At 44.8% G+C, this 20342-nt stretch overlaps 1 protein-coding gene across 1 annotated transcript; it reads right to left on the bottom strand.

Annotated features, from left to right (window-relative positions):
• Window positions 1-215: 215 nt before the first annotated feature.
• On the bottom strand, window positions 216-2364 carry LOC103644139 (isoflavone reductase homolog A622-like). The gene is made up of 5 exons (XM_008667336.2): window positions 2092-2364; window positions 1777-1923; window positions 1392-1641; window positions 1095-1298; window positions 216-937 (listed from the first exon to the last, which is right to left on the bottom strand). Exons 1-5 carry the CDS (start codon window positions 2299-2301, stop codon window positions 684-686), a joined length of 1065 nt encoding a protein of 354 aa, XP_008665558.1. The 5' UTR covers window positions 2302-2364; the 3' UTR covers window positions 216-683.
• Between the last annotated feature and the right edge of the window lie 17978 nt (window positions 2365-20342).

Here is a 20342-nt window from a genome sequence, read left to right as displayed (position 1 = left end):
TTACCAATGCAATTAATATATTCTAGCTCTAGGCACGAGAACCCATGTATTATTTTAAAATAATAACAAATTAAACACATACATAATATTATATATATAGTAATATTTTCTATTATGTAGTACTCTCCATCATATCTGACCCTCGAGAGCACTTAAAACCCAAAACAAAGAGAGGAGAGATAATACTCTATATGCCTTATTTGGATGTTGTTAGGTTCACTTTAATCCACATACATTGAGATAGTATATAGTTGAAGTTGTACTCCGATCCATCTTAGCACGTGTCTACTAATATGAATCCGACTATATCCAAACAAGATCTAAAATGGTATAAGGTAGGACGAATGATTCAGTCAGACGTCTCCGTGCATGCACATACACACCGTATTATTTTATTACCCTCTCTGTTCACAAATATATGACACTTTATCTTTTTTCGAAACTTTAACCACTCGTCTTATTTAAAAAAAACTTTTATTTTGTTGTGATTTGTTTTATCACTTAAGGTTGTTTTAGTGCTTCTTCTAATTTTACATTTTTAATAAATATTTTAAATAAGATGAATGATAAAAGTTTTGAAAAAAAATCAACGGTGTGACATTTGTAAACGGAGATATATTTATGCAGACTCCTAAAATGGTACGAGGACGATGTGAGCGTGTGCTTGCTTGCATATTGGTTGATCATCTAGAGTCCGGTCGTGAACCGTCAGATCGTAGTGTGTTGTGGGGAGGGAGAGCGTCCAGGTAGTCTTTGACGGTGATGTAGCTGATGCCCGGGTACAGCTGCGTTGCGTCCACATCATCCACGCCTTGTGTCATCGTCTCCCCATGGCTATCCTTGGTGTGGATGTTTCTTTTGGTGCTAGGGGCACGGCCGGCAGCGATAAACGACGCGTGCACAATCGCCAGCTGAAAGTTGAGTGGAAACGGAGACTCTGCCACACCCACGCATCACGCAGACAACAACAGTTTTAATTTGCATGGAAATTTATTTGGTTAATATAAGTCCGTTTTTTTTTCAATATTACCATGTTTTAGTTGAAAAATAAACTAACAGGAGCGATAAATATTCGAGAACAACGGAGCTAGTACCTTGTATTTTCTTGAGTAACTCTTCTTCAGCAACATAGTGCCTGTGGAGGGGCTTGCCGATTTTATCCTCCCAGAGTGAGACTAGTTGGTTGAGGGAGCAGAGATTGGTTGGAGGGCACACGTGTAATTTCTTGTTGAGTGTGCGGGGGTCTTGCACGGCTTTGATAGCCACCCTGCTCATGTCTTGCTCATTCACGAACGTCGCTGAAAACAATAGCAACGAAGACGATGATGATCATGATGGGAGCATGCACACGCACGCACGCACGCGCGCAGGAGGAGAGAGAGAGAGTATACCTTGTACTTGTCCGTCGCCGAAGATGGTGGCGGTGGTGTCCGGAGGACGACCGTCTGGCAGCTGAGGGTCCCCAGCTCTTGGCAGCAGGAAGCCCTGAGCCCAGTTGCTGCAGACGATGGTGTGTGGAATCCCTGCAGCTTTGAGAGCATGGCGGACTCGGACTTTGGCCCCGAGGATGCTCCTCGCCGGCTCCACCATGTGCTCCGCCACATGCTCCACGTCGCAGCCGTATTCAGAAGGCAAGAACCGCTGCACGCATCGATCAGTCGTAAGAATGCATGTGCTTGCTGTAATAATACTAATGGTTATTTGCATATAATTGCATGCAGGAGAAAAAGAAAAGAAAGAAATTAGTAGATATGCTGATGATTTAAACGTACGTACCTTAACATTGCCTGCTTCTTTTATGGCGGCCACAATCCTGAGCTGGCTCTCCACCTCTTCCGGCGAGCTGTGGCCGGTGGCGGAGATGACCACGTCGCCGGCCTGCTTGATCGCTGCAACCAACGCCTCGGCATCGTTGATGTCCCCCTGCATGCATTTGCGGCATGCGTTATTACGTTGACGGGGCAGCTGCTCTAGGTACGTACACGTAGGAGTACACGTACGCACGCATGTCTCTCATGCACGGCGGCACGCCACACATGGTGACATGCATGAATGATGAGCTAGACAAGTGAGAGAGCGCTGAGCACGTACGTAGATAAGGCTTGCCCCTCTGGTCTTGAACGCCTCCAGGAGGCTGGCCTTGGCGGGGTCCTCGGCCGCGGCCGCCGGCCGGACGAGCACGGCCGTGGGGTGGCCGGCGTCGAGGCTCGCCGTCACCAGGTGGCGGCCGATCGTCCCCGTACCACCGATCACCAGAATAGAGGTGCCGCTGCTACTGCTCTTCAACACTAGCGGTGCCATGATGTCTCGTACCTTTTGCAGCTAGCTAGCCTGCAACTGCAAGCATATATTGCATCTGTGGAGGGAAGGGGCGGTGCATCCGATGATATATATACATCGATCAGGGGTACTCTCTACAGTACATTGGAATCCAATACCTATACACGCACAACCGACAGCAACATATTATCATCACACAAGAATAGACTCTTGTGTGCGATTACTATACCATCAAATTACCACAAGACATAAAAAAATTCTCAAAAAACTTATAGATGTATTTTACTATTTTCTCTACTAATATATCTTATGTTAAGAGATATATAAAAAAAGATTAAAAAAATATGTCCAATATACTCCCTCCGTTTCGTTTTAGTTGTCGCTGGATAGTGCAAAATTGAACTATCCAGCGACAACTAAAAAGAAACGGAGGGAGTATGAATGAAGGATTAAAGATGATACAATTTTATCTCGGTCTTTTTATATCCCAATTAATTAGAATTTGAAAAGGACAAAAACTTATGGACGCATTTTACTATTTTCATCTCTACTAATGTATCGCGCGAACTTTAAGTTCTCATTCATCTTATGTTAAAAGATATAAAAAGAGAAATATACATCCAATATATGAAAAATTAAAAATGAAATAATTTTCTCTTTTTTATATCTCAATCAATAATTAGAATTTTGAAAAAATATTGATATATTTATTAAAACTGATAGTTTGTTTGTACTATAATAATTGCGGGGTGGGGGATTCTTTACACAAGCTGCTGGTCCATATAAATAGAAGAAAAATAAATTACTAAAGGATTATTTTGTAAATTTTGATCTGTCTCTGTGGGTCTTCAAGTGGTGGATGTGAGGGCTGTAAAAGATGATGTTTACATCCGGTATGTACAGAATTTTTTTTCCGCGGGGAGAGCTTGATAGCACAGCGCAGAGATTTTCCTGCAGCATGTGTGCATCTTCTATGGCTGGGCATTTCTCCACGTGCCTACTGTCCACATTCGAGTAGCTGCATCCTCTATTTTCTCGTGGGCATGCATGGAGCATCATCGTCCACGCACACCAGAGCATGCATATATAACAGATTCCATATATTATCCTTTCAATCACTTTCATTCATCCTGAGTATGGTTGTAAATATTGATGGTCCTGAATAGGTGTTGGAAACAAAACAGGCACCTACTTTGCACCACCTTCTATCACCATGACAGTGTTTTCTTGCATGACCATGATTACTACATAACATGTAGCAGCACTTGTTAGCTAGACAGGAGCTCGGCCGGGCGTCTCATTCTCACCACCACCGTAAAGCTGACCGTGCATGCAGTGCATGCATGCGCTACCACCATCCATATGTTGTGATATGCCTCCACCACAGCACCACGGATGAGTGGCCGGGTGGGGGAGTAGTGGATCGGAGCGCCCGCGTGGGAGGGCGAGATCAGTGACGGAGACAGGACGAAAGTTCAGATGAGGCTAATCCGTAGTAGAGAAATCAAAAAAAAAATACAACTATAAATGGTTTTTGGTAATAGCATGAAAGTTAAGTTGTAATATAATGACTATTATAAAATAATGTGGATATCGAAAATCCTTTTAGCGACACCAAATCATCGATAGAAAATCCAATCTACAATTAGAAAAAATATATTAGGTAAGCATCAATGTAAGTAAAAGAACAAAACTATATAGAAAAAACATCGAAAACGCCATTAAACCGTCAATCTTGTGGTTGTGGCAGCTTGCACGCTAGTGCGAGGCCGTGGCCGAGTGGAGGCGGGCCGGCCGTGACGGGCTATCAGCTAGACGATAGGCTGGCGGCAATGGCAGGTGAGCCACAAGCTAGAGACGGTGTCATGGCGGCTGGCGATGACGGTTGGGTGGGCGGCTGGACGGTAGACCAACGATGATGAACTGACTGTTGGACGCCGATTAGGCAGCGGCAACAACGCTAGGACAAGTGCTAAGCGGGGTTGGATGGTACAGACGTGCGGTTGATATCTTTCTCATTCTGCGTTTTAGTCGACATAGGTCGTGGCCTAGGATGATGGGCTAGATCTTGTGGGTTAGTCGATGCTATGATGTGGTGCACCCGGTGTTTATCTAATTTGGTCTTATATATCTTGTATTTTTTATTTTATAGTATATACAAAAGATAGTTATAAAAAGTTCTAAAAATTGAGGTGGGTCATGATAGCCTACTTTACCCACATCGTGGATCCGCCCCTAGGCGAGATCGAGGAGAGCATGATGAGCGGCAAGCGTAGACGAGACGTGGACAATCCCACGATCTCTCCTTCATGGGCTCCTGCTAGTAGCTAGCCGACGTATTCTAACAGTTGGTTCATTTTTCGTTGAGGAAGAAATGGCAGATCTAAACTTTTTTTTTGTCTTACCTTTTCGATGGTGATTCAAACTGAGGCAAACTTTCCTTGTTTTCAGAAGCTTTGCTGTCCTTTGACTGTTTTAAAAACAAATAAATTGACTGAAGAATGTCAATGAATAAGGGAACATTTTTTTTGGTTTTTAATAAATAAAATGAACATGCAGATGATGAGTTCGTTTGACACAATTTCATGTTTATTTTACCATTTATTTCATGATAGAAAATAACTATGAAGCTTTATTGTTGATGGAAAAAAATAAAAATAACTTTGTTTGTACAAATCTGAGAAGTATGCTGGTGGGATACAGGTGTCTTGGGAGTACTCCATACATGGGAGAATGCACTTAAAAAAGTAAAACCAAAAGATATGCGTACTAACATGTATGTTACTGTTACGAAATGTGAGTCCAAACGATCCATGCCAAGACTAGGTTGCTAAAGTGAAACACTACAAAGAAGTACACTAGTAGAAAAGAGCTCAAAACCTGCGGCACCCATAAATTATCACTGGCGGTTTTAGTTACCGCGCGCCAGTAAAAAAAATCAAGTGGGCCCGGCTTAGGAACCGCCAGTGGAAACCTATTTCCACTGGCGGTTATCTTAACACAACCGCCAGTGGAAAATATTTCCACTGGCGGTTGGTGTAACACAACCGCCAGTGAAAATCTAGTTTCCACTGGCGGTTCTGTTACACCAACCGCCAGGCGGTTGTGTTAAGATAACCGCCAGTGGAAATAGGTTTCCACTGGCGGTTTTTCAAGCCAACCGCCAGTGAACTATGTGTTATAAATGCCCCTCTTCTTCCCCCCGACAGGAGCTGTATGCTCGCAGCCAACTTCCATTGGAGGCGATTTTGGAGGTCCAGATTTCACAAAATAAAAGGGGGAGGTTTTGGTCTTCATTTTTTGGAAGAAGGTGGATAAGAAAGGTTGGTTTGTGTTTCTTTGTCAATTTTTGTTCATTCTTGCTCAATTTTAGCCACATTTTGGATCTAGGGTTTTACATGTGAGAGAGAAGAGTATAGCTAGGTTATTTTCTCTATTTCCTCAAATGAGGTTGCTTAAGATGGTTAGATTTTGTCTATTCCCTCTCCTTTTTCATGTTTAGTTCTCAAATCAGTTTATCCATGACACATATTTAGTTACTTAATGAATGGTGAATGTGTTGTATGGAGAGGGAGGATGATAGTTTTGGTAATTAAGATTGTTTTTATTAATTGTTATGAAAGGTTGGTTTAATTATGTTTCAATTGCCAATTATTGTTCATTTTTGCTCAATTTTAACTACATTTTGAAACTAGGCTTTCACCATGTGTTAGAGATAGGTTTGGGTATTAAGAGTTTTTGTTTATTAGTTGCTAGGAAAGTTTGGCTTATGTTTCTTTTGCCAAATTTTGTTCATTTTTCCTCCATTTTAGCCACATTTGGATCTAGGGTTTCACCATGTGTTAGAGATAAAGTAGTTAGGTTGCCTAATCGATCCAACCACCTATGACCTTTGTTGTATAAATACCCCTTCATCCTTCCCGACAAAAACTGTGTAGCTCGCGCGCAGCCCAACTTTTATTGGAAGGCCAGATTTCACAAAATACAAAGGGGAGGTTTTGATCTTTATTTTTTGGAAAAAGGTCGCTAAGAAAGGTTGTTCATGTTTCTTTTGCCAATTTTCTTTATCCATGGTATATTCAGTTGTTAGGAAATATTGGTATATGTTTCTCTTGCCAATTTGTGTGTCTTATGTGTTTTATGTTTCTTTTTTTACAGGTGATGATGGAGAGGGTATCCTGGATGTATAACTTATCAAGGCTAGATCCATCATACATATCTGAGGTCCATAAGTTTATTGTTGTCGCTACGAACCATGCTTGGAGAACAAAGACAAAGCACATATATTGTCCATGCATGGACTGAAAAAATGTTGTTGTATTTGATGACACAGAATAAATCATCTCATCTGGTATGCCGAGGATTTGTTAAGGATTACATAATTTGGACAAAGCATGGAGAGGGTAGCTCTTCGCCTTATACAGCTGGAAACCATGCGAACATCGACGACAGCTTTCAGTTCGTTCACGAGACACAACAACCTCTTCCACAGAGCGAACATGTAGTGCCAAATGTTACTGATCATGGTTACGCTGGAGGAAATGAACGTGAAAGAACCCATGTTCTGCCAAATGTTATGGACGAGGAAGATGCAGAGTTGTTAGAGGCAATGTTGCGTCGTCATACAGATCCATCGATGTTCTTCATGAAAGTATGGAGTCCCTGAAGAAGGCAGCAGAAGAGCCTTTGTACGACGAGTCTAAGGGCTGTACCAAAGAGTTCACGACGCTCCGGTCTGTGTTAAAGCTGTTGATGTTAAAAGCTAGATATGGTCTGTCTGATGCTGGCTTCGATGTGTTCTTGAGTATTGTCGCAGACATGCTTCCAAAGGAGAACAAAGTGCCTGCTAACACGTACTATGCAAAGAAACTAATCAGTCCACTCACTATGGGCGTGGAGAAGATCCACGCGTGTAGAAATCACTGTATCCTTTATCGAGGTGATGATTATAAAGAATTGGAGAGCTGCCCAAAGTGTGGTGCAAGTAGGTACAAGACGAATAAAGACTATCGAGAGGAAGAGTGTGTTGCATCTGTGTCTAAAGGGAAGAAGCGAAAGAAAGCCAAAAAGCAGACTTCAAAATCCACGAGCAAAGAAAAAGAAGAAGTAGACTATTATGCGCTCAAAAAGATTCCTGCTTTGGTGATGTGGTACCTCCCCGTCGTCGATCGATTGAGGTGTTTGTTCGCTAACCCTGAGGATGCCAAACTTATGAGCTGGCATGCTTCTGATGAGCACAAAAACGATGGGAAGCTTCGACATCCAGCCGATGGGAAGCAGTGGCAAGATTTCAATGAGAACCACCGAGACTTTGCCGATGAACCAAGAAATGTTAGGTTCGCACTGAGTACTGATGGAATGAATCCATTTGCTGAAAGGAGCAGCAAGCATAGCACATGGCCAGTGATCCTCACCATATACAACCTTCCTTCATGGTTGATGCAGAAACGGAAGTACATTTTGCTAACCATCCTTATTTCTGGACCTACACAACCTGGAGTTGATATGGATGTATTTTTAGAGCCCTTAATGGAGGATATGAAAATATTGTGGGTAACGGGTGTTCAAATGTTGGATGAGTATCGTAAAGATTCATTCACGCTGAGAGCAATTATTTTTGTTACGATCAACGATTACCCTGCACTCTTCACATTATCAGGCCAGTTTAAGGGAAAGGTTGGTTGCACAATATGCATTGATGAAACTGCTTACGTGTCCCTTACTGCATCTAAGAAGATAGTGTACATGAGGCACAGACGCTTTTTATTGGAAGGACACAGGTACCGCATGCGAAAGATGGATAAGTACTTTGACAATAATGGTGAACTACATTCTACTGCTCCATCGGGTAACAATAGAGGTCATAGAGTTTTTGAAATAGTCAGGAATATCAAGTTTGTTTTCGGGAAGAAGACAAAAGACGGAAAAACAAGGAAGGATGCCAAACCATCTCTGGGGGCTATATTCAAGAAAAAGTCTATTTTCTTCGAGTACTTGCCTTACTGGAAAGAGTTAGATGTGCGGCATGCGATCGATGGTATGCACGTTCAGAAGAACGTGTTTGAAAGCATAATTGGCACCTTGCTAGACATAAAGGGCAAAACAAAAGAAGGGCTCAATTCACGCATGGACTTGGTAAATTTAGGCATAAAAAAGGAACTACATCCTGTTCTTCAAGAAAATGGGAAGTACCATCTCCCAGCAGCAAGCTACAATCTCAATGTAGATGAGAAACATGTGATGTGTGTTTGGCTTAAGAATTTGAAAGTCCCATCCGGATTCTGCTCTAGCATACGGAGTATTGTGTCAATGAAAGACCTGATAGTCACCAACTACAACTCACATGATTGTCATGTCATGCTGACTACATTCCTACCTATTGCCATCAGGGCTATAAATCCTTTGTTTTTAAAGATGGCAATCACACGGTTGTGCTACTTTTTCAACAGAATTTCACAAAAGGTAATTGACCGTGATGAGTTGGCATCTCTTCAGGAATTCACAGTGGAGACAATATCACAGTTTGAGATGTGTTTCCCTCCATCGTTCTTTGATATTATGGTGCACCTTGTGGTGCACTTGGTGCCACAAATAGAGGCATTGGGTCCTATGTACTTGCATGAAATGTGGACGTACGAGCGTTTCATGTCAATATTGAATGGCTATGTATCAACCCGTGCTCGTCCCGAGGCATCCATGATAGAGGGGTAATGTACCGAAGAGGCCATTGAGTCCGGAGGTCCATTCTGCAATAGTATCCTAAAAGACCAGGTTGCAATAGGTCTGCCTCCGTCATGACACGAGGGTAGATTGTATGGAAGCGGGAGGATGGGACGGAAATCTTTCATCCCACCAGATTACAATACATTACTTGAGGCACATCACAGCATCCTACATCAGCTAGCGATAATAGAGCCATTTATCCAACAACACATCAATGAGCTTCACGAGCAAAATCCTGGGCATACGGCTGATTGGGTAATGAAGCAACATAAGCAGCGGTTCAACACATGGCTAATGGTGAAGGACATTCCACGTGGAGAAACAATAGAAGAAAAAACCATCAAGGGGTTGGCATCTGGACCATCACGCCAGGTCACAACATGGCAAACCTATGACATTAGTGGATTCACATTTTGTACCAAGTCCAAGGACAAAAAGAGCATGTCACAAAACAGTGGTGTTCGATGCGAGGCCATAGATGATGAAACTGGTGAGATTATTACATATTTTGGCTTTATTGAGGACATATGGGAACTAGACTATGGTACATTTCAGATCTCGGTTTTCCGATGTCAATGGGTTGAAGACAAACATGTCACGGTAGACAACTATGGGGTCAGAGTTCTTGATCTAAGTAAGGTAGGTTACAAAGATGACCCATGGATCCTTGCTAATCGTGCTGCACAGGTCTTCTATGCTGAACAGATCATTTCTAATAATTAGAAGAAAAGCATTGACAAATCGAAGCATGTAGTTTTTCCTGGAAAACAACAAGCTATAGGAGTTGATGGTGTATCTGATTTAGAGGATTTTAACCAGTTCAATGACATGTCTCTTTTCATAGACCATCCAACCAAGATAAGGAACGTTGAGCAAAGCATCCCACGCAATTTGATGCCCTGGGTACGCCACGATGGACAAGGCAGAACAATAGCTCCCTAGATTATATAGTTGTCATGTAATTGATTATTGTTAGGACATGTCATGTAATTGATTATTGTTAGCGACAAACTGAAGCATGTAATTTTACATGACTTTCTAGTGACTTTCTAGATAGGAGAGGGAGAGGGGGAGAGAGCTATTGTTGCCAATGCGCTCGGAGCAGGTCCAGCACTTACCGTCCGTGCGGATGCAGCACTTTGCACATCCAATGCTCGTTCTTCAGCGCGTCCTTCTCCACGGATAGTGTCACAGTCGCCTCTTCCTCATCCTCCAACCCCGCCTCTTCCTCATCCTCCACCACCACCTTGGCTTTCTTTGGAGTGCCGCCGTCAGAGGAAGCCGTGGTCTTTTTCCCGGTCATGGTTTATCACCTAGAACGCGAGGTAAAATAAAAGCAGGGAGGACTATTCGACTAATATATATATATATATATATATCAGGCAGTAAGAAACAAGCATCTTCAAAGAACATGTTGTGAAAGAACTTGGAAAGATGTTTACCAGATCTGATACTTGTGAAAGAACTTCACACCAATGGTGACGAGAGACGTGAAGCCAGGAGACGACGTAGTATTTAAACACTGCAAGAACGGGCATTCTAGTGACTTTCTAGAGAGGAGAGAGAGAGGGAGAGAGAGGAGAGAGATAGGAGAAAGAGAGAAGAGAGAAAGGAGAGAGAGGAGAGAGAGAGAGGAGAGAGAGAGAGGGAAGAGAGAGGAGGGAGAGGGGAGAGAGAGGAGCTAGGGAGAAGAGAGAGAGGAGAGAGAGAGGAGAGAGAGAGGGGATAGAGAGGAGAGAGAGAGGAGAGAGAGAGGGAGAGAGAGAGGAGAGAGAGAGGAGGGAGAGAGAGAAGTAATATATAAATATATATATTATGTATACTAAATATATATATTTATATATTTAATATGTATAAAAATTTATATACTTAATATATGAATATATCATATAAATAATATACTAAAAATATTACTACTGGCGGTTCACAATGAAAACCGCCAGTAGAAATGGCCTCCACAGTCTGTGGAAGGCATTTCTACTGGCGGTTCTCGATGACAACCGCCAGTAGAATATTGTCAACCGCCAGTAGAAATATCTCCTATATAAAGGAGCGCGCGCGGGGCCGAAAATTTCGCTAAGTCTTTGGCGCCCAGTCTTTTACTTCCCGCCGTCAGGCTGCCGAAATTTCGCCCCGGCAATCTTCTCTGCCGTGCGCCACCGCCGTCCACGCCGTCGTCCACGCGCCGTAGGTACATTCTCCTCTCTCTCTCTCTCCCTTCTTCGACTATGATCGCTCGGGCACGCCGCCGCCGCCGTGCACGCGCCGCCGCCGCGCACGCGCCGCCGCCGCGCGTGTAAACCCTAGGCCTAGGAAGAGTGAGAGAGTGAGAGGGAAGAGAGAGGGAAGAGTGTAAACCCTGCGCGCGTCTCTGCAGAGAGTGAGAGAGAGGGAGAGGAGAGGAGAGAGGGAGAGGGAAGAGAGAGGAGGGAGAGGGAAGAGAGAGGAGGGAGAGGGAAGAATGAGGAGAGGAGAGGGAAAGGGAAGAGAGAGGAAAGAGAGTGGAGGGAGGGAGAGAGAGAGAAGAGAAAGGAGGGAGAGGGAGTGTATATATAAGAAAGAGAGTGGAGGGAGAGGGAGAGAGAGAGGAGAGAGAGGGAAAGGGAAGAGAGAGGAAAGAGAGGGAGAGGGAGGGAGGGAAGAGAGAGGAAAGAGAGGGAGAGGGAGAGAGAGAGAGAGGAGGGAGAGGGAAAGGGAAGAGAGAGGAAAGAGAGGGAGAGGGAGGGAAGCATGCATACAACGCCATTTCCTCAACTAGATGCTTGATTGTTGTCTGTTGATACATTTAGCATTTATTTCTTGAATTGTGATTAGAATTAACACATGATCTCTGATTAGAATTAGCATACAACGCCATTTCCTACGACTCTCCATCTCTCTCTCTCTCTACGTCCTATACGACTCCTCCTATACGTTCTATACGACTCTCCATCTCTCCCTCTCTACGTCCTATACGACTCCTCCTCTCTCCCTCTCTATACATTCTATACGACTCTCCATCTCTCTCTACGTCCTATACGACTCCTCCTCTCTCCCTCTCTATATGTTCTATACGACTCTCCATCTCTCTCTCTCTACGTCCTATACGACTCCTCCTCTCTCCCTCTCTATACGTTCTATACGACTCTCCATCTCTCTCTACATTCTATACGACTCTCCCTCTCTCCCTCTCTATACGTTCTATACGACTCTCCATCTCTCTCTACGTCCTATACGACTCTCCCTCTCTATATGTAACTCGATAATGTCCGTATCACAATATTAGGGGTTAGGGTTAGTGTTAGTGGTTAAGGGTTAGGGTATTTGTTAATATGAATTTAATTATTGCTTATGTTAATATGTGTTTGTATATATATAGCTCAATGAGTTCTCCAATCAAGGACCAAGGATTAGGGCCCGACCACATGGACAAGAGTGTTGCTCAAGAACAATCCAGCAGTGAAGGATATGAAACGCCTAGCGACCCTTTTCCTACCACTAGCATAGATAGGGCCGCTGCGCGTGAGTTACAACGTGACCCTACTTATGATCCACAAGACCATGAGGTAAATTACACATCCTTAATTTCGTGTGTGTACCTAATTAATTAGCTGATTTCACAATGTCTATTACACATGCATGATTTCTTGTGCATTTTATTACATGAATAGGAGGTCTTGTCTCGATTTCGTGTGATGCTCGAAAAAGCTGCGGCACGATACCAAGACGCACCGGAACCGACCCAAGACGCACCGGAACCGACCCAAGGCGCACCGGAACCGACCCAAGGCACACCGGAATCGACCGAGACAACCACCGAGAGGTCAAGGAAAAGGAAGCAGAGCGATCGAAACAGAGGTGACAGGGGGCTAAACAAGTTTCCTGACAAGACATATAAAATCGCAGACGTGAGCTCGAATGGTCAGCCCCTAGCTCCAGAAGAGGCACTGCCTAAGTTCTGGAATGCACTTGGGTTCTTAGTTAGAGATAATCTTGACATCACAATCCGACAGTGGAGAGATGTATCAGATGATGTCAAGAATCAAATGTGAAATAAGCTAATAACGAGGTTCGTTTTGCCTCGGGGTTCAGAAGAACTCGTGAAAAATACACGATGAAGCAGTTTGCAATCAATTTCCGAAACTGGAGGTCTGAGATGAATACAAAGTTTGCAAAGAAAGACCTAGACCCGACGAAAAAAATAAAATCCCAGCAGGTCAGTGGGCAGTATTTCTAGAGCAGAGGAGCAGCCCTGATTTCATATCGCTAAGTGAGGCAAATTCGGAACTATCTAAGAAGAACAAATACCGCCACCACCTTGGCACAGGTGGTTACAAGCGTCAGGTTCCTAAATGGAGACAAGAAGACGCCGAGAAAAAGGCTGCAGGGTTGCCGACGCTGTCCGAGCAACTTGGTGAAAGGACAGCTAATTGGATCTGTGCTAGAAAACCAAGGGAAACTGAGTCTGGTGTATCTTTTGATGATCCCACTGTCGAAGAAGCGGCAAAAAACATATATGCAATTGCAGCTAAGCAGAGCCAAGGAATATTTAAGCTGCAAAGGGAGAGAGATATTCTAACGACTGGTCTCGGTAACCCTGAGCATCCTGGTCGTGTACGAGGAATCTCATCTAAGGAAGGATGGAAGGAAGGATTCGGACCACAATGGGAAGGTCTATACAAGAAACATGATCGATACAAGGAAGAGATGGCGAATTATTTTAAGGAGGAGGCCAAGAAAGAGTTCAAAGGCCTGATGTCTGAAATGCTATCGAATCCTCCTCCAGAATTGATGGAGCAATTGGCGATGGCGAGTGCGATGTCTGTTCAACAGATGACCACTCCCCAGATGCAAATAATTCCAGCAGCTCAAACGCCGTCTTCCACCGAGGGTACGACCATCCCAAGCTCTGTCGCGTCAACGGGAAATAAGGTCCGCTATCCAGTTGATGACATCATAAGGCCTGTGGCATGCACACTAGTTATAAGATATGGTATTAACAATCAGCGTACAAAGAAAGTAGCCACAGGCCTTGCGATCCCAGGACGCAAGTTCCATGGAAACGACATTCCAGAAGAATATTGCAGGGTAGAAGTGACGATAGTCATCCAAGGATATGAGGACGACATGCTAGACATCCCTGGGCCCGAAGGTATCGAGACACTTGGACAAGCTATCAAGAATTTTATCCTTTGGCCTCGAAGGGATTTCGAATTGGTTGATCCACCACGACAGCCGTCGTCGCAGGCCCAACCGTCTCCGCCTTCTCAAATTGTTGTTCCTATTGTACATCCATCATCACCTCCTCAAACTTCACATGCTGCTCCTCATCCTTTTTCTGACCCTCCTCCTCATCCTCATGGTGGCCCACCGTCTCCGCCACATACATCGCCCTTCAGGGATCCACCTTCTCCACAGCCATCTCCACGACCATCAAAGAAATCTAAAGTTTCTATACCAAAATTAGTGTCCCCGTTCGAGAAGAAAAAGAAGAGTAAATCCACTACTGGCACAGCTCGTTTTTTGAAAGGGATTGGACGGAGCCTCACGTCAGACACTGTTGATTTGGCCGATCTCGAGGAGTCCGCAAAAAAGGCTGAGGCAATGGCCGCAAAGATAAAGAAGCCAACTAAGGCAGATTATAAAAACGTGCCTAAAAAATATGTGCCGGGCAGACCACTACTCACTTTTGAGAAACTAAGGAAGGTCCCGGCTAATATTAAAAGGTTGCATGATTGGTACATGCGGGCATCTTCAGTTGGCATCGACACCATCAGTGTTAATATACCAGCCCATGCTTTTATTGGTTCAAATCAAAAAGTCGTTGTTGCATTCGAGGACATGTGGTTAATGATGAACCTTCAGAGACTCGACGTGCAACTTGTAACCATATTTGCATTGTAAGTGTCACTCATACTCCACATATATGTGTTATTATTAGTGAGTTGTATAAATTTTCAATATCTTACATGCACGTGTGCGTTGCAGAATGCAACATGATCAGCAGGAGATCCTTTATGGTACCAATCCCAATGCTAGTGCCAGTAAAAGGGTTGGGTATCTCAACCCAATAAAGATATGCGAGGATAACCACACTTTTAGAATCGGAAAAGGCAACGAAGCATTACAGGGACTAACAGACGAAGAAATTGAGGTGCGTATCCAGGATCTGAAGAAGGATTTTGAAGCAAGATACGCCACCTACATAGGACACGCAATGCTTCAATTTCAAGACAGGGAATCCATAGTGGCCCCATACAACTTTAAGTAAGTGTGATTTTGCATAAATAAAATTAATAATTTCAATACACATGTATCACAAGTTTGATTCGTACAGGGACCACTGGATATGCTTCTTCATTTATCCTAAGGTTGGAAAGGTGCTGGTGCTCGACTGCTTGCACACCGAGCCTTCGGCCTATTCAAAATTCCTCGGCCTCTTAGAGCTGTAAGCCTTTTCTATGCATGCATACTTATATCGATGAGAATTGTAGAATAACATGGTGATTCTATTTGAGATCACAGGGCATTTAGGTTTTATAAGCTACGAGGTGGAAAGTACGACACGTCCAAAAAAGGTGTGCCACTAAACATCCATTATAACTGGCCGGTAAGTATGTGAATTTATGAATACATATCATACATGTACGTACATAGGACAATGTTGCAACTAAATAACCAATCTCCCGTTATGTAGTGCCACAAGCAACCACCCGGATCGGTCCTATGTGGGTTCTACGTGTGCGAGTTCATGAGAATGAACGGACGATACATCACGAACCCTGGCAAGGTATTATTAGTAATAGTCACGTATGTATTTATGTCATTAAAGATGCAAATGTGTTATTATTGAGTATAAATAGATAATGTTTATAAACTTCCTTTACAGCAATTTCAACAAGGAAGCCCGGAGAACTTGACTGAAGGTGCATTGTATGGCATAGTTGAGGACCTATGCACATTCATATTGAAAGAGGTCATTCCCGCAGAAGGGAAATATCACGATGCTTCCGGAACATTAGCTTTGCCAGAGTTTAGAATACTAATAGAAATTAGTAGACTATCTCTTAGCCGAGATAGTTATTAGAGCTTAAGTGAAAACTTTGATGTATATAATGTGTGATGCATACATGGTTGTAAACAAGACTTTGATGTATATAAATGTATGATAGAATTTAATTCCATGTTGCTTTTAATATCAATACTACATGTTTATCAATATCAATATATATATATATATGTTTGTGTGTGTAAATATATAAATTTCAGTATGAAAATTTAAAAAAGGCAGGAAAACTTTCCACTGGCGGCTAAATAAAACAAACCGCCAGTGGAAATGCTATTTTCACTGGCGGTTTCTTAAGAAAACCGCCAGTGGAAATGCTATTTCCACTGGCGGTTCTTGAATAACCGCCAGTGGAGATTTCCACTGGCCCCTAGCACTGGCGGCACTGAAAAACGCCAGTGCAAACGTCTCTAGAACCGCACTATAGAGGCTCTGTGTACTAGTGGTAGGGAGGTCACTAAGAACGGGCATCAAAGAATCAGAACATGAACTCTCTACCACCCGATGAATGTTCATCTTCTCCTTCTTTCTTCTCTCTCATGTACCTCAAGTCATCTAGAACCTTCTAGAGTTTCTTCGATATTCTTCTCATATCTCGATTCTTCTGTTGTCTTCCTACCCCAATTATATACTCTGTTGGTGTAGTTAACAATTGGTATCAGATTCATTCGATCTTCGACTTCAATTTCGCCCACTTCGCCGATGACTTTTGATTTCAAGCTCATCCTCGATGCACTCGACTACCACTTCACCACTTCACCAAGATGGATCGATGGTTTGGCACTCAGGATGCACATTGTGGTCGTGGATCCCTTCTCGGTCAGGCTGCCGATGGACTACCTACTACGATGGCGCCATCTTCCGCGACCTCCACCGAGCCGAGCTCTGACCCCGCAACGTTCCACGCCAAGCCCGACGCTGTTGCACGGCCTATCCGCTCTGCCGGGGACATGCCTCGTGAGGGCGACCTCCTCTTTTCCGACAACACCAAGCAGATCGACCCCCCTCGGTAAGGATCATGCATCGCTGGGGAACGACGACTCACGGGTACATTCCGTCTACGCCAATGGCTCCATGTTTTCCTTCAGCGAGGGCGCAGCACCCATCTATGCTGCTGCAGATCACGGCACCAACGACGGCTCCGATCCGACCCTAAACCCGGTGCTGTGGGAAAAAGTTTCGTGCATATCGGATGCAAACCTCACCTTTTACAGTCCCTCAAATACACTAGCTACTGGTCCATACAAATAAAAGAAAAACAAATTACTAAATGATTATTTTGTAAATTTTGATCTGTCTTTTGGGCCTCAAGCAATATATGCGAGGGGCTCTAAAAGGCATCCGGTATGCACAGAATTTTTTTAGGCGCGGTGCCGAGCGCTCAGCCTCGTTGACGCGACCACGTCGCCGCAGGCGTACGAGAGCATGGTCACCGTATTATTCGGCCCCAACTACCACGACGAGTACCACAACGCCGTCGCCATCATGATCATCGAAGCAGACCTCGTATGTTCTTTCACTGTCATCAAGCCGGAGACGGACAACAGCAATAATAGCTCTTCCCTCGAGTGTTCAACCAAATGTCCTAGCCAGGCGTTGAACAACATTGTCAAGCCCAATCCGCAAAGGTATGGAGATGGTGAGCTGACTGACAATGCTGCTGGATTCTACAAATGGTTCATAGAGGGAAATGTGAGAGGTGTCTGCTTCGACTATGCTGTGTTTGGTCTGGGCAACCGACCGTATGAGCATTTCAACAAGGTTGCCAAGGTGGTTGACGAGTGTCAGGACCTAAGGAGGCCCATAGAGGGGTTGCGGTAGCAGCAGCTATAGGCCCTAAGGGGATTAGATAAGGATAGTTAGAGATAAGATTAGAAGATTAGTTGAGATTATTTAGAAGATTAGTTGAGATTATCTAGGAAGGTTATCAGTTAGTAGTTTGTTCAGAGTTTTTAGAATATAAGGATCTCTAGCTATATAGGGGCAGTCAACCGGCCTATTTATGTAATCAATGGATGAGAAATAAAGCAAGGAAGAATTAGAAGGGAAACCCCCTCTTGCTCGGCCGTGGGCAGAGACCCCCGGCCGGCGTCCTGTGAACAGTAACCGCGAGTACTGTTCACGCATGAACAGTACCGCACCACCTCCACCAGCAGCCCCAACCATCGAATTCCCTCTCCAATCCCTCACCGATCTAGCGACCATAACATCTGGTATCAGAGGGCTTGGGTTTCGATCTGATCCCATGGCTTCTGCTGCCAATTTCGCGGCGTCATCCTGGCAATCGGCGTCCCCATCTCCATGGACAACGCCGCATGTCACCTTCGTCACGCCGTCCTGGCAACCGACGTCCCCATCTCCATGGGCTGCGCCGCATGCCACCTTCGTCACGCCATCCTGGCAACCGGCGTCCCTATCTCCATGGGCAGCATTGCCTACCAATTTTGTCACCACATCCTGGACGCTGGCGTGCCCATCCACAGGGACAACGCCAAATTTCATCACATCATCTTCGTTGACGGCGTCTCCGTCCCCATGGGCGACGCCACTAGGGGCAGCCACGACTCAGCAATCACCAGCTCCATCGATCGGAGATTTGTGGACCAACATAAGGGCTGATCTCACAAAGATGCAAGGGCTGCTGCAAATCAAGGCAGCAGTGCAACATGAGCAACACCAGCTAGCGCTGTCCGCACGGCTCCGAACGTCGGCGGCTGTGGGCATACAAGCTGCTGCTCGTGGCTTCCTTGCACGACAGAAAGTGTGGGAGATGCGCCGGCAGATGCTCAAGGCAGCCTTGGTGACGGTTGACCTCGGCACACGTCGGTGCGACCTCACCTTGTCGGACGGCTATCAGCAGTGGCACCAGGCCGCTATCTCGAAGTGCGAGCATGATACGTGCCCCACGGGCGACGAACGTCAACTCTACGGCAGCGGCGGTAGGGAAGACACTCACCTCGTCATCAATAAGGGCACACTATTTAGCGCCACCACATTCCGCTACCGGACGCCACGAGGGCGCCTCTGCTGGTTATTGTTGCGACCTATTCCAGGTGCCCATCCATGTGCTCCCCTTTCGTGCAGATGGCGTCCATGGGATCCAGGTGGCTGCACACGTGCGTGTTCGCCTTATCTTATGGGGTAAAAAAATCACATTCAGAATAATAAGATAAGCCGAGATGTAAAAGGCTTGTCTTCTAGGTGTTTTGTTTTGGGTCAAGTAGACTCGGTCTTTGAGCACCCGTTATGCGGCAGCTCGAGGGCGAGCTGCTTGTCCAGGAGGGGTGTAGTGTCAGGACCTAAGGAGGCCCACAGAGGGGCTGCGGTAGCAGCAGCCATGGGCCCTAAGGGGATTAGATAAGGATAGTTAGAGATAAGATTAGAATATTAGTTGAGATTATTTAGGAGATTAGTTGAGATTATCTAGGAAGGTTATCAGTTAGTAGTTTGTTGAGAGTTTTTAGAAGATAAGGATTTCTAGCTAGATAGGGGCAGCCAACCGGCCTATTTATGTAATCAATGGATGAGAAATAAAGCAAGGAAGAATTAGAAGGGAAACCCCACTCTTGCTCGGCCGTGGGCAGAGACCCCCGGCCGGCGTCCTGTGAACAGTAACCGCGAGTACTGTTCACGCATGAACAGTACTGCACCACCTCCACCAGCAGCCCCAACCATCAAATTCCCTCTCCAATCCCTCACCGATCTAGCGACCATAACAACGAGATCCTGACAGAATAAGGTGGAAGACAGGAAGGCGCCTTATTCCAGTTGGTTTTGGGAACGATGATCAGTGAGGATGACTTCAATTCATGGGAAGAAGCTCTCTGGCCTGAATTGGATCAATTACATCGGGATGAAAATGATGCCTCTCCAGGCCCTACATACACAGCTGCAATTCCTGAATACCGGGTTGAATTCATCAAACCTGAGGAGGTAGCTCATTTGGAGAGAAACTTCAGCCTTGCAAATCACCATGCAGTCCATAATGCCCAGCATCCTTGCTAGGCTAATGTGGTCGTGCGGCAGGAACTCCACACCCCTACTTTTGATCGTTCTTGCACTGATTTGGAGTCCGAAATTGCTAGAACTGGTCTCTGAAAGTGTGGGAATGATTGATTGTATTCCAAGTGTGGGAATAAGAGTACATATATACGCGCATAGGTGGCATGCAAGCCTACCGCAGACAGCGCAATTACATCCACAAATCAAGGTCTAATTACATCATGCTAACACTCCCCCGCAGTCTAATCTGGAGCATCGCTAACAGTTAGGCTGGACCGAAATCTTGGAACAA

The sequence above is a fragment of the Zea mays genome, chromosome 1, assembly GCF_902167145.1.
Source record: "Zea mays cultivar B73 chromosome 1, Zm-B73-REFERENCE-NAM-5.0, whole genome shotgun sequence".
In the NCBI taxonomy this organism is placed as follows: domain Eukaryota; kingdom Viridiplantae; phylum Streptophyta; class Magnoliopsida; order Poales; family Poaceae; genus Zea; species Zea mays.
Note: the sequence above shows the minus strand (reverse complement) of the source record. Positions and strands in the feature narration are given on the sequence as shown.